Genomic DNA, 14367 nt, shown 5'->3' with positions numbered 1-14367 from the left:
AAGGTACAGGCATTGCAAGCTTATCCATATAGCTAGACTACATCCTAGATCTGAAAACATATGAGGACAATCGGGTTCAAATTACTGAATGCTGCAGTAATACTGACCTGACAGTCAAAAAATTAAGAGCACCCATAAGACCAACAAAGCAATATGTTAAGGCAGCAGGAAGAAAAATGGAATTTTAAGTTACCCTTTCCATGTTAGCAGTACAAGCTTGAGTAGAAAGTTAGTCTGGGGAGTCAGAGTGAAAAATGTGTAGTCAATCCATGTGGTGTACTGAATGAACTACACTGTGCTTCTGAAATTCAGTGAAAGGAAGTCCTTGAGCAATGGCATTGATCTACCTTCAGCAGCCTACTGGCAACACACAGATGTTCTTTTTTGCCCATATGCTATGAAAAGTCAACATTTTTGACTACATTGTCAATTCAATCAAGATGATTTAAGTTTTCAAATGACAATTAACTATGTTGGTACACTTTTTCGTTGTTGTTAGGTGGTGTTTTTTTTTTAAGTCATTACAATAATTGCAGAGGAGACATGACATGGAACAGCAGACATCCGTCACTGCCTGTAGTCAGTCACTGGGTCAATAAGGAGTCTGTCCTTCTCTTTCCATTCTATTTCATCTACTTCATAAGTCATTGTTAGATTAGCTTTCCAATCACCTGAGTGCTCATGTGAGAAGACATACACTTTTGTTTTATTTCATTGCCTTAACATGATTTTGAGGCTGGAGTTGAAAAACAGGCACATTCTTTGTTGTCCAATAGGAAAAATTAGCGCTGGAAAGAAAGCCAGGCATTTGTGCTTAAAAGTCATTAGCATTTGAAAATGCATCATACTTCTTAAGACACCTACCCACATTAACAACAGAGTAACCTGTAACCAGGCTAGGACCAAACAGTTTTGGAGGAGGAATTTAATATGTACCTGAATGAATTCTGTGATAAAGCTGCCTTCTGTACCAGGGGACTGAACTCCTTCAGATAGATATCAAAGTCCATCTTCAAAATTGTTTGGTCCTTGCTCCTATTCCTGTTATCAGACAAGTGAACGACATCGATGAGTATGTCTTCATGAGTCTTTCACACACAGAAGCAAGCTTGCTCCATATGTGCTGTATGTAAGTCAGGGGAATGCACAACAGCCCTAACCTGGAAGCCACAGCAACCGCTGCTATGGCAGAAAGTCTTGGTCTCAAGCTAACTCACAGCTAGGTGGTCACAAGTGGAAACAAATGCAGCCTCCACAACCTGCAAAAGCCACACAGTTGCAAAAAACCTTGCTGATGCAAGCGGTGACTGTTTCCTTTAAGCCCTAATAGCTGTGATAAACCCATTCTCTATCAGGCTCACAACAACTTTTCCTCAAAAAGAGAGAAGAACCAAGCACAGTAAACCATGATACACTGGGGCATTTCCTTCTCCCTGATCTGGAACATACTGTTACAGTAAATTGCCCAGAGAAGCAGCTGAGTCACTATCCCTGGAGGTATTTGGAGGGAGATGTGGCGCTTAGGAACATTGTTTAGTAATTGACTTGGTGGTCCTGGGTTGACGGTTGGACTCTAAGGTCTTACAGCTCTTTTCCAACCTAAACTATTCTATGATTCAAAATGGCACTCTTACCTTTTTACGAACTCCTTCCTGTGTGCTGGACAGCTTGAGGAGAACAGGGGGTAGGAATTTGGAAATAATGTTCTGTAACTGCTCGTCTGTTTCTGCATGGCCAAGACGCAAGAACACACGCTCAAGCTGATCTGCAGTTTAAAAAAAAAAAAAAACAAACAACAAAAAATCAAGACAAAAACCTGGTTGAAACTTGAGATTGCTGTAGCAAGAAAACAACTTTTTCTCAACATTCCCTAACAGGCCTGTAAGAAATGCTGTACACGATTCTCAAAGTACTTCCATCTCAACAGCACTCAGCAGAGAGCCATCTTGTATTTTTACCATTAACTGAGCCAACTGTTGATGGCAGAAACCAGTCTGATAGCTTTGAGTACTAGTCTCCACAATTACAGAGAGACCACTCTTACCAAAGACAGGAGCAATTAAGGTTTTCTTTGCTTCACACTGTGTTTCAAGTAGAGGCTAGAATATCTCCAAAAGTGAAACTCAAGGTTAGGATCTCAAGTCATTCCTGCCCTTTCTGCTTTGATAGCAAAGGTTTGCAGCTAACTTTTGAAAATATGCTTGCTGTGATCTGCATTCAGACCATGATGTTCTGTATTTCCTCTAGTTAATCAGAGGGCAAAAAGATCTGGCCAATTCTTGCTATTATTCTTGTTAAACCCAGAGTTCTGGTCATGCACAGCGATCCCATTGTTGTAGATATTGTGTCAACAGAACAAAAACACCAAGCACTTACAACAGAACGCAAGACTGTTAGTATTGCAGAAAGGGAAGTGTCTAGGCAAAGTACAAGTTATAAGCCAGGGGCAAGCCACATCATGGCAGCTGCCTACAAATAAACAGGCCACACATTTGAAAGCACCAGAAACAAGCTACAAAGTGAGAAACAAATTCTTTGAAAGCTTGAGACTATTGTTCCCAGACAAATTTGATACTCATGGGAGTATTCATAGGACATCTTGACACAGACTAATCTGTTCTGCCCACAACTTTCTGTTACGGCACTCAGGTCTTCCAGGAAATCTTTACAAAGCAGTACAAACGTTGACTGATTCAGTTACTGATTTGTTAAAATTTGTTGTTCTTTTTTTCCAAAAGACAGCCAGTTACTGATTTGTTACAATTTGTTGATCTTTTTTCCCAAAAGACAGCATTGTCATCAATAGGAGTAAGATCATAAACGTGAAACACTGGACATATTGCCATAACTTAAAACACAAAGCTCCTATTACAAAGCTGCTGGAGTGTTCTAACAAATTCCTCTAACAGCTTCCTCTAGCCAGCAGGTCACCTCCCCAAACCCAGGAAGGAACAGGGAAAAAAAAAATAGTATTTTAACATCTGCAAAGAGGTAGAAGTTGCAATTCCTACAAGATCAAGAGGAGGAGTGGGGCATGGAGAAATTACATCTGCTTTCTCAGGAAACTAGCAGAAGATCATTTCAAGGAAACAGATGACACCAAAACCTTCTGTCAGCAGCTCAAGCACAAGGGCTGATGACCATACATCTTTATAAAAAGAATGGGAGAGTTCCCATGTCAAATGCCAGCATGCAGCTGCCCCAACAGCTAAACCAGGCAAAGCAAAACGTCCCTGGCACAGCAGCACTCCCAGCCACCAGGCTGACAACAGTCCTTGTGCACAGGATCACGAGCATCTCTTCTCCATACTGCAGCACTGCGGGCCAGACCTACAGGCAGCAAGGCCCAGGGCTTCTGAAGGGACAACAGGTCTTCAGACATCCTACAAGGAGTAAATCATTCCCCCTAAAACTAAAGTGACCTGCTGCAAGCTGAGATTAGAGGGAGACCAAGGAGAACCCTCCTTCAGCAGAGTAGGATCACTAGGCTGGCTGTAAAAGAATACAGAGGCAACAGAGAAAAAAACACTGGTAGAGGGCAGAGGGAATGATTGAGGTGAATGGGTATGGTTGGAACCTCAGTGAAGAAAAAGGATGTTCAAATGCAAATACAGCTCTAGCCAGCAAACCTATCACGATGTAGCTGTAAAAGCCTTTACTGTCCTTTTTTTTTGAAGTCTGTGCTATCCCTGCACTGAGTCCTCACAGCATCATTCCTCCTCTGCCAACGGCAGATTAAACAGATCACTTCCAACATCTTATTTTCTGCTCAGCAAATATGACAGGCAGCTGAAAAGACAGAGGACTATGAAATTTTACTGTCAGGGAAATTGCAAGCCGAAATTCTGCAGCACCTACAATGCAAACTGACTTGCAAGTCAATCTCTTGCTTCAGACAGATTTCATTGAACAATCAGGCTTTCAACTAGTTTACAATTTCACAACATTTATCTCATACTCCAATTTTTTTTTTAATTTAATCCTAACAATTTCTCTCTTCACTTTCCTCTTCAAGTCATGCCCCTGTTATCGATTTGTTAATAAGTTAAGATTGATTGACTTTATTTGATTGATTATTTGATTTTATAGAATTATTTTATAGACTAGAAATATAGAAGGATAAAAATATATTTTGAGGAAACTTATAATTGCTCAGTAAAAGCTGCTATGAGACCCTCTGTACATCCTGTACCAAGGCCAGAAGAACGGGCTGGAATTATTGCTGAAACTTAGGTAATAATTTAGGGTTTGAAAGGTTTCTTTGTATCTGACCAGTCCTCTGTATGTAGAAAGTGTATTGAGATGTCACAATATGAGATTAATGGAAATTGGGAAGAGTCGACTGGAACAGCTTGTAGTTGCATGCCAAGAAACCGTGAACTTTAGTAAAAGGTAATTCCGGCAGGGGGAGATCGCGACCACCGACTCATATACCACCTACCCAAATCGTACCCCAGACCCATTTCTGGACCTTTCTAAGCTCTACTGCGCAGAATCGGATAGAGGAGGAGAGTATGTTAATGATTTACTGGAAATATTATGATTATGTATGAATACTTAATGAATATGTATGAATAAGTTCTATATATGGTATTTGATTTTGAGACCTGGTGTGTGTTGATCATGAGAGGACTCGCTCACGCACCCGGCCATCAATAAAGAAGTGTCTGCTTATCTACATCACATTGGTGTCAGTAAGTTCTTCATTCCGAGATTTCGGTAACACCCCCTCCCCCCAAGGACCTCCACGGTGTCTCATGACCCCAGCTGCATTAGGTGACTGCTTACACCATGCCAAGCAGCCCTAGTAACTCAAAAAATGAATGAAATTACCAAATCTTTCCCCTCAGACCCAGAACTCCAGAAGATCACTGCAGACCTACCATCCTCAAGCAAGCCAGCTGAGGAACCTTGCCAACAACATGTTCTTTCACATGGTAACAGATCAGGTTCAAGCGTGAGAAAACACGAGTGGTCATTTCTGAAGCCATCTGTTGTAGCCATGGGATGACACACGCCTTTCAAAAGCCACAGAAACCACTCTGCACGTGCCCACAGGAAGCGCAGCAATGTGCTACATTTCCAGCATCTATGCCATTTCCAGCTTCCTCCGTTATTCTGTTGTTATAAGCAGCAACCAGAATTGTAATAATAATAAAAAAATATCAGTAGAAAAAAGGCCACCTACTTGTTTATGCTGCCTGTGACATATATTTACTTTTCCCATTATCTCTGCCGCCTAGCCAGTTAATGCCATGCTGCCATCATGTATCCCTCCCTTAACCATAAGCATGACAGGACTCCAGAAAATTCAAGACTAGTCTCCTGGCTGCAGTTAAGAAACTGCTCAGGAGTTTGTCAGAGCACTCTCCTGTGCTGCCAATGCAGGCTGTATCCATAGCAGTGGGACTGGAAAACAAAGAGGTATAAACCCTCCCAAGTACCGCACACTAACTATTTTCTGCTCAGTTTTTATTCTACTAACAACTAAGACCATCTCTCAAGCTGACAGCATTCATTATGGGAAAGCACAAACCCCTGAGATTTAAAGCACCACACACAATGGTCCAAGAGAGGAACCTGATACTGTGTTCTACCTCCATGCGTGTTGCAGACTCGCTTGCTGGCGCAGCGCAAGCTCCTTCCCTTCCCTGCCTCTTCTCCTCACCTTCACCTAGCCTGCGCGCCCAGCCTGCACCAGTGAGCAGACCACCGTGTATCAGACATCAAACCAGACAAAGGGTTTGCTCACAACCCATCTCACATTCCCATAGCATGCACTCCACAACTTTTTAAGAATGAAGCCAAACCCTCCTCCATCTAATTTTACTGCCCCTACTGCCAACTATAAAACCGCATAGTTGTAACTTCACGGGTAAATGCTAGGTTATATGATAACAAAAATAAGTGAAGCAAGAGGTCTAACTTCCTTTCCTATATACACCATAGGAAAAAAAATGACACAAGACACTTTAAATAAGGTTTAGCAACTGAAATAGACTACTACAGCAATCTTACCACAACCTGACAACAAGAGCACTGAATTTTAATCACAAAGCTTTATGCATCTCAGTCTTTATAGCCAATACCGAACTTAAAATGCAGTCCAAGCAATGACACACTTCCTAGTTGAGTAATACAGTTAAAGGTATTTTTAAAGTTTTTGGAAGCACTGAAGAAAGAAGTAATGGGAGGCGTGGCATTTAGTAAAGTACACCGTTATTCCCACCTATAAAGCCAATACTTACGAGACCTGAGATTTTACAAAGGCTTCTCCTTCCTCAGTCTCACATTAAACCCTCATTTCAAATTTAGGACTGTAATATTTCCTTGGTATTGGTTCCCACCTATAGCACCCTCTGCATTAGCTAATTATGTTTGTTTATAAAATTCCTTCCATAGTCAATCTACCACAGTTCAGCTCTGGTGAACATGGGGCTGGGGGAACAATATGCTGTCAGAGGCAAAGAACCAACTTTTAATGCACTCCAGAGAATTTACAAATACAATTAAAAAAGGAGGAGGTGGGGTGGAATTACAATGTAGGAATTCGCCATTGTTTTATTTACACTGGTAAGAAAGTCAAAGTGAAAGGGAGAAAGGAGGAAAGGAAGGAGACTTCACTAGAAACAACTGGAAAACCCTGTGCCCAATCCTGCAGGATTCTACAAAAACCACTACAAGAGCAAACTTGCACTTCAGAAACAATGGAAAAGCTTAGGGCACATGGAGATCGTTGCAAGCCTTCTAGATTTGCTCCATTGTGGAGAGCTCCTTGCTTTGCCAGGGAGTGTTGGAAGGAATAACCCAAATAAGATTAAATCATTACTACCCTTCAGTGCATCACTGAATTCATCTTTTTGGGGATACTCTTACAAGTTTCCCTTCAGAAACATGAAAGCTGGAAGCAGTTTCTTGAAAAAAAGATGACTGCCATGCACACAGCTCATAAGCAGATTCTGGGCACCAGCCACAGTCCGTCAGACTTCCCCACAGTGTTGGAAATCACCTGAGAAATCATGTCTCGTTTAATATGTAGTCTTAGAAACATTTTATGTGTGACACAGCTATGACAGTCAACATTTTACTATGGATTTAAAAAAAAACCCCAACAAACCAACCAAGAATGAACTGCGTGAGTAGATTTATTTTTAAAATACACACAAGTAAGTCCATGCAAAATTTGTAACAGATATTCATGTATTTTGGTACAATCACAACTTCTTTCCATGCTGCTGTGTAGTATTTTCACACAATATTTCATTTTTTTGTAGCATTTTCTTGCTGAGGGGGCAGCATTTACAAAAGGATGAACATAAATATGGAGAATTTAATAATGGGCATTGCATATAAAGACACAATTCCTTTCACTGTATGTAAATGAGCCAAAGTGGCAGGAAAAGAAGATATATCTTTGTACCCTTGTTATCAGCAGCAGTGTCCAATTTGTGTCAACAGACATGGTTTATTTGGAATTTGAAATCCCCAAGTTACCATGGCAATGTAGCTACCTATCTGTCAGAAAATGCATGTTTCCCTTCTGGTTCTTTCCAGTCTCCATCTAAGACTACAAGGAGGAATATAGTTTTCAGTGCTTAAAGACCACACCTCATGCAAAAAGGAAAGATTTCAAAACACAGACAATGTGTACTGTGATTTTCTTGTAAAATTCGTAAGAACAAGGCTCTAACTTGTGCTTTATAAACTTCTAAGTCCTACAACACTGGCCATAAAAGGGTCACAGATTTCTAAGTCTTGTTATTTAAGAACTGATCTTGCAGTCTCCCAAGCCAAGAGCAAAAGCCAAACCTGCTCACTGAAACACACCCCTTCTTCCCATTCTGCTATTACAGTAGCTTGCCAAAGAGAACAACTGAGAGGAAGACACAGAAAGGATGAAGTAAATAAACAAACAACTTAACATTTTCCTTCCGTTAGCAAGGGTGTCTCCCCTTTTTTTTTTTTTTATTAAAATCATGGAAGTGAACTCTTTGAATGTTTTGCCTTACTGATGTAGCTAGTTCACTACGTGTCGTTCTATCTCAGAAATCTGCTCTCAGTTCAGCTAAGCACCATTTCACGTGCACAGGTTCTCCTCGTCTTTATGCAAGATAAAGAATTAGATCCCTCTGGCATTCATAAATACTGTGCACAGTACCTCAGCTGTTCTGCACAGATCCCTCAGCAATGTAAATTTGTCTAGCTGAGTATCAAGCAAAACACACACTGTTCTTACAAAAACTGACTCAAGAAACTACTGGGGCTAGGACATGTCAAGCTAACTGTACTTCATAATTTAACTGATCACCACAAAAGCATCCCAGGAACCAAAAGAGAGTCAAAGTCCTCTGCAAAACAGAGCAGAGAATGGGGCTAGCAAAATGCTGTGCACAACGCCAGAATTTATCTTCACTTTCCCATAAAGTGTTTGTTTGACAGATTAGTGGTAGCGCTACATTAAAGTTCTAGAAATGCTGTTTCAGTAAATTAAATTAATCAAATCAAATAAATCCTCCCCCTCCATTACCTAAACTCTGTAGAAACATTTAATCACGCTAGCATCCCCCACATTTTCTCCAAAAGGCTCTATGCCAAATCAAGAGTACTGGACACAGGAGTTTTTCAACTTCGCTGCCTGGATGGCAGGGGTAGTTTTAGGGGCAAGTTTCAGCTAAAGCAAAGGCTCAAAGACACTCTTCAGTCCCTCCAGAGCTAAGCAATTCTTTTTGCACTATTCTGCATGCAGAATAAAAAATAAAGTTCTCATCTACTGTGCCACTACTATAATAGGAGTCAAATTCTGGTTCAAATGGTATTACGCTTTGGGAGAAAATATATCTAGTATGATTACAGCAGCAAACAGTGAGTCAGGATTTGCTGGTGCTATTCCTGGCTCTACCAGTAACCCACTGTGTGCTTACAGCCAAACCACTTAAGGGGGCATGTGTAAAAGTAGGCCAGTCACTGGGTTATTTCACAGGATCTGACCGGAAAAAGGCCGTGAAAGCCTGAGGGAAAGGGGATATATTCTCTTCTTTCATCCTATTCTTCCATTTTATAGGAAAGCTTATATATAAAACCTTGAATAGCATACAGAAATCCAAACGTTTGCACTATGCCAGGCTTAGGCTCTCCATTCAAGTGGCTGACTATTCTTACTCAAAATTAACTTTCCTTTCCCTTGCATCTGAACTCTCACAGCTTCAGGGGCAATTTACCGATTTCGCCCCTGTGACATTTTAAACTGTCACATCTCCATTCTTACACTGCCTTCAAACAATCTGTCCTCTAAAATGGTAAGCAACCTTATACAGAATTTAAAGAAACAGTATGCGTTTGTGTTTGACTGGAGCTATAGATCAAAGCTTACTATAGTCATGTGTATATAAGGCAAGGAAAGCTGGTTTTCCAATCTAAAACTAGTAGTAACTATTCTTTTTATTTTGGGGCTACTCATGATCCTTAAAAGGAACAGACTTCTTTCCAAATATGCTCAAATTTAACTGTTTAAATGTATCAAAACACAGTAGGCCCACACAGAGGCTGTTCAGTAATATCATGTAGAGAAGGAGAGGCAAACTTTTTCCATTAGCTTTAATTTTCATTTAAGACTACAAGTACTTGCTATTCAGTGACAGATGAGGTACCAGGGAAAAAAAAAACCCAACCAAAAAAATATCTATTCTTCCCCCACCCCAAGATTTCTAACCAAACCAATAAAAATCTCTCAATTCTGAAGGACACAGTGGTCAAATAACCTGAATGACATCATGTAATTATTAACCTGAATCTCAATCTAAGGACATTTGTCCTTTCAGTGCAGCTTAATACAAAGGGCTGCGTAGCAACCAGCACATGGCCAAGGACTAATTTTTTGCAGGATCAGATTTGGAAGCTGGGAAGCTAGATTACACATAGATAAAAGCCAAGGAGTTACAAGCAAGGGCTCTCACTGACTGGTTTCACCAAGGACAATAACATTAGCATTATAAAACTGACAATAGAATCTCTCAGATGACAGCGAGGTCTTTCACGGTCATGATTACAATTTATCCCACTTGTCAATGGAATAAATAGCTCGGCATTTGTGTCCTCTGAGTCAAGCACTGGTGTAATTGAAAGATCCTTCTCATTCCACCATGAGCTCCTGGTTCTTTGGCGGCATAAGGGCATCCCCACCATTTACTGTATGCCTGCTCTCCCTCGGCCTAGTTCCAGTTAACATCTAACGAAGAGCAGAACTGGGATGTTACTTACACAGCAGCACACCTGCACCGCCACCAACAAAAAAAGCCAAGTGACATATCACGCAGAAATGCCTTAGAGCTGAAAGCCCACAGCACAATCAAATATGCTACAAGTATGCCTTCTGTCCTTCCTCTCTGGTGGTTGCCAAGTACTATTTCAGGGCAACCAAGGGCCCTCTCGTTTGGCTGAGTCATACATTATCTTGCCATTAACTCCTCACTGTTGCCTAAGAACTAGCTCTGCTCCGAGACAGCAGGGAAAAGCAGGGAAAGAAAAAGGCGTTCTTCAAACTTTCATAGGCTCGTCCAAAGAGGAGCGGGTCGCTCACAGCACCGAGAAGGGACCTGGAGGTGACAGGCTGGCAGCGCGGTGCGGGCCCCCCGCGCGGCCGGGGATGCGCCCACGTAGCGGCGGCGCGGCACGGCACTGCGCCTGCAGCACGGAGCGGGGCCGCTAACGCCTCGCACACGGCATTTCCACACGCGTTCTGCGGCCAAGAGGCGGAGATCGAACAAAGGAGAGCGAGCGCTGCCGGGCGAGCGCCGCTGCCCGCCCTCCCCGGCGGCGGGGTGCGCCCCGCGGCCTCTGCCGGCCCCGCGGCCTCCCTCTCGGCCAGGAGCCGCCGCCGCCTCCCCGCCGAGGCAGCGGGGAGGCCCCGCAAGGTCACGCCGCCGGCCGGCGGAGCTGGCCCCGGCAGGCTACAGCGAGCCCTCCCTGCCCGCGGAGGGTCCGGGGCGGGGGAAGGCCGCCCCCGCCGCCGCAGCCCTCGGTTTCCGCTCCGCGACATGGCTCTCCGGGGCGGCCGCGGCCCCGCCGCCGTCACCGTCTCGCCGGGCCTGGAGGTAGGCCCGGTCGCAGGGGCCGAGGAGAGCCCCCGGTCCGGCCCGGCCCTGCCGCCGCCCCGCACCCTCCCGCCCTTCGCGGGGACGGCGCCCGATCGGGAGCCCCCCGGGCCGCGGCCACTTACTGAGCTCGTCCTGGGCAGCCGCGGCGGCCGCAGCCATGTTGCCAACTGGGGAGGGAGAGGAGGCGGCGAGAGACGCGCCGCAGCCGCCCGGCCCAGCCGTTCCCCGCCTCCCGCCCCTCTCCTCCGCCGGCGGCTCCACACAGGCACAGGGCCGGCCGGCTCCCCGCTCCTCCTCCCTCTTCCTCCTCTCCTTCTTCTTTCGCCCCCTCCTCCCCGCAGCTCTCCCCGAGGCCAACCGCCGCGAGAAACTGCGGAGCGCGGCAAGGCCCGCCCTCCCGTCACCGCCGTCTTATATTTAGAAAGAGCCACCCACGCCGCCGCCCGCCCCCGCCGCACACAGGCACCGGCCCGCCCGCCCGCGGCTCCCGGAGGGTCCCCAGGTGCGGGGCGGCGGGGGGGAACACACTGACCCGTGTCCGCGCTGACCTCCATAGCGGCGGCGGCGCGGGCCGCGCTCACGGCAGGGGCGGACGAGGGAAGCGGCGCGCGGAGCCGCGGGCGGCGCGACTGCGCCCTCTACCGGCCGTTGGCGCCGCCAGCGGCCCGCGGGCTGCGAGCCCCGGCACGGCACGGCACGGCCCCGCCCGCAGCCCCGGCCGCTCCTCGCCTGCCAGCCCGGGCTGCGGCGGCCTCGGGCTCAGCACTCGGTGCCCGTGGGCAACAGCCGGCCCCGCCGCAGCCTCCCCCGAGCGCCTGCCCTCCCCTGCTGCCCCGGCTGTGGGCCAGCATGCGCGACACGTATTTAGGAATGACCTTTTTTTTTCTTTTTTAAAAGTTCAGTACTATTGCTGCTGAGCTACTGTATTCTAAAATCATTCGCTAAAGGGAGAAAGTTGCATTGTAAAGTACTGGTTTGGGGTTGCTAAGACTGTGAGAGAAAGGCGTGACCACCACGCGGCATCCCGAGCTCAGGAGTGCCACATGCCAGGTCTGTAAGGAGCATGTGGGCAAGAGGTCAAAGCAAGGCATCCCCGGAGCACAACTGGCAGCAGGCAGCGCGAAGCCTGCTTGCCAGCTTTTGTAATGCTGCCTGCAGATGGCATGGGGGCAGCTGGTGACTTCCCCCTGCAGCTCCAGGGCCAGTTCTTCTTGGCAGAAGTGAGCCCCAGGTAACACAGTACCACAGAACTAGCTTCCTTCTCAACTTAAAATGTAATCATAAAAAAAGGTGGGTGGGCGGGTGTCATAAAACTGTGGGCAATTTTTGCTGTATTTGTTAAGCTCAAGATTTGTGGAGCTGACCGTTAGCCTCTGATGCTGACAGGCTGGACACTAACAGGTTGTAAAGAGGTAGAATTTTTCTGATGAAGCAGCAGATCTGGGACTCACCCATCTGTCAAGGAAACGGTAAACACTTATTAATGCAAAAAGGAGACACACAGAGGAGGCCCCGAAGTATGACCTGCATACTCCCTTTCAGCGGGAGAACAGCATGTGTTCCCTGATGAGCTGGGCATTTTTGTGGCGCCTGCTTCCAGCATCAAGCATAAATCTGATTTTCCTGGGAAAGCTCCAAGATCGAGGCAACGTTCCTCCTGGTTACACCAAGGCAGAGGTGTAGCCCTCCTTTCCAAACCAAGCCCTTGGGTAGAACAGACCTAAAGGCAGCAGCCGTGGGGCCTCATCTGAGGATTTCAATGCCCTGCCCTTTGCCACCGCTGCCCAGGGCACCTGTACGGATATCCCTTGGCCAGCTGTGGATCCCCTGGGCAGCTGTACATCCCCTAGGCAGCTGTGCATCCCCTGGGCAGCTGGACATCCCCTGGCCAGTCCTGCATCCCCTGGGCAGCTGTGCATCCCTTGGCCAGCTGTGCATCCCCTGAGCAGCTGTGCATCCCTTGGCCAGTCGTGCATCCCCTGGGCAGCTATGCATCCTCTGGGCAGCTTTGCATGCCCTGGGCAGCTGTGTATCCCCTGGGCAGCTGTGCATCCCTTGGCCAGCTGTGCATCCCTTGAGCAGCTGTGCATCGCCTGGGCAGCTGTGCATGCCCTGGCCAGCTGTGAATCACTTGGCCAGTCGTGCATCCCCTGGGCAGCTGTGCATCCCTTGGCCAGCTGTGCATTCCAATTGCAGCTGTACAACCCTGTAGGCAGCTGTACATCCCCTGGGCGGCTGTGCATCCCTTGGCCAGTCGTGCATCCCCTGGGCGGCTGTGCATCCCTTGGCCAGTCGTGCATCCCCTGGGCAGCTGTGCATCCCTTGGACAGTCATGCATGCCCTGGGCAGCTGCACATCCCCTGGGAAGCTGTGCATCCCCATGGCAGCTGTGCATTCCCTGGGTAGCTGTGCATGTCCTGTGCGGCTGTGCATCCCTTGGCCAGCTGTGCATGCCCTGGCCAGCTGTGCATCCTCTGGGCAGCTTTACATGCCCTGGGCAGCTGTGTATCCTTTGGCCAGCTGTGTATCCCTTGGCCAGCTGTGTATCCCTTGGCCAGCTGTACATCCCCTGGCCAGCTGTGCACCCACTGAGCAGTTGTGCATCCCCTGGGCAGATGCGCATCCCTATAGGCAGCTGTACATCCCCTGGGCGGCTGTGCATCCCCTGGGCTAGCTGTGCATCCCCTGGGCAGCTGTGCATCCCTTGGCCAGCTGTGCATGCCCTGGGCAGCTGTGCATCCCCTGGGCAGCTGTACATCCCTTGGCCAGCTGTACAGCCTCTGGGCGGATGTGCATCCCTTGGCCAGTTGTGCAGCCCTTGGGAAGCTATGCATGCCTTGGCCAGCTGTGCATCCCTTGAGCAGTTGTGCATCCCCTAGGCAGCTGTGCATCCCTTGGCCAGCTGTGCATTCCAATAGCAGCTGTACATCCCTATAGGCAGCTGTACATCCCCTGGGCGGCTGTACATCCCTTGGGAAGCTGTGCATCCCCTGGGCAGCTGTGCATCCCTTGGCCAGCTGTGCATGCCCTGGGCAGCTGTGCATGCCCTGGGCTAGCTGTGCATCCCTTGGCCAGCTGTGCATCCCCTGGGCAGCTGTACATCCCATGCCAGCTGTACAGCCTCTGGGCGGATGTGCATCCCTTGGCCAGTTGTGCAGCCCTTGGGAAGCTGTGCATGCCTTGGCCAGCTGTGCATCCCTTGAGCAGTTGTGCATCCCCTAGGCAGCTGTGCATCCCTTGGCCAGCTGTGCATTCCAATAGCAGCTGTACATCC

General features: G+C 47.4%; 1 protein-coding gene across 3 annotated transcripts in view; it reads right to left on the bottom strand.

The window, feature by feature from the left end:
• Window positions 1-11701, bottom strand: part of ECPAS (Ecm29 proteasome adaptor and scaffold) — a 64386-nt gene extending 52685 nt beyond the window's left edge. The window contains exons 1-2 of one of the 3 annotated variants that reach the window (XM_040580631.1): window positions 11626-11701; window positions 1635-1765 (exon numbers count right to left, since the gene is read on the bottom strand). In XM_040580631.1, the coding sequence (XP_040436565.1) occupies window positions 1635-1765; window positions 11626-11647 (153 nt within the window). In that variant the 5' untranslated portion in view covers window positions 11648-11701. Of the gene's footprint in view, window positions 1-936; window positions 1042-1634; window positions 1766-11215; window positions 11431-11625 lie in introns of those variants that run through there. The other 2 variants (XM_040580630.1, XM_040580632.1) reach the window with 2 other exon arrangements.
• Window positions 11702-14367: the final 2666 nt, after the last annotated feature.

Source organism: Falco naumanni, chromosome Z (assembly GCF_017639655.2).
Source record: "Falco naumanni isolate bFalNau1 chromosome Z, bFalNau1.pat, whole genome shotgun sequence".
NCBI classification, from domain to species: domain Eukaryota; kingdom Metazoa; phylum Chordata; class Aves; order Falconiformes; family Falconidae; genus Falco; species Falco naumanni.
This window is presented reverse-complemented; position numbering and strand designations above follow the sequence as displayed.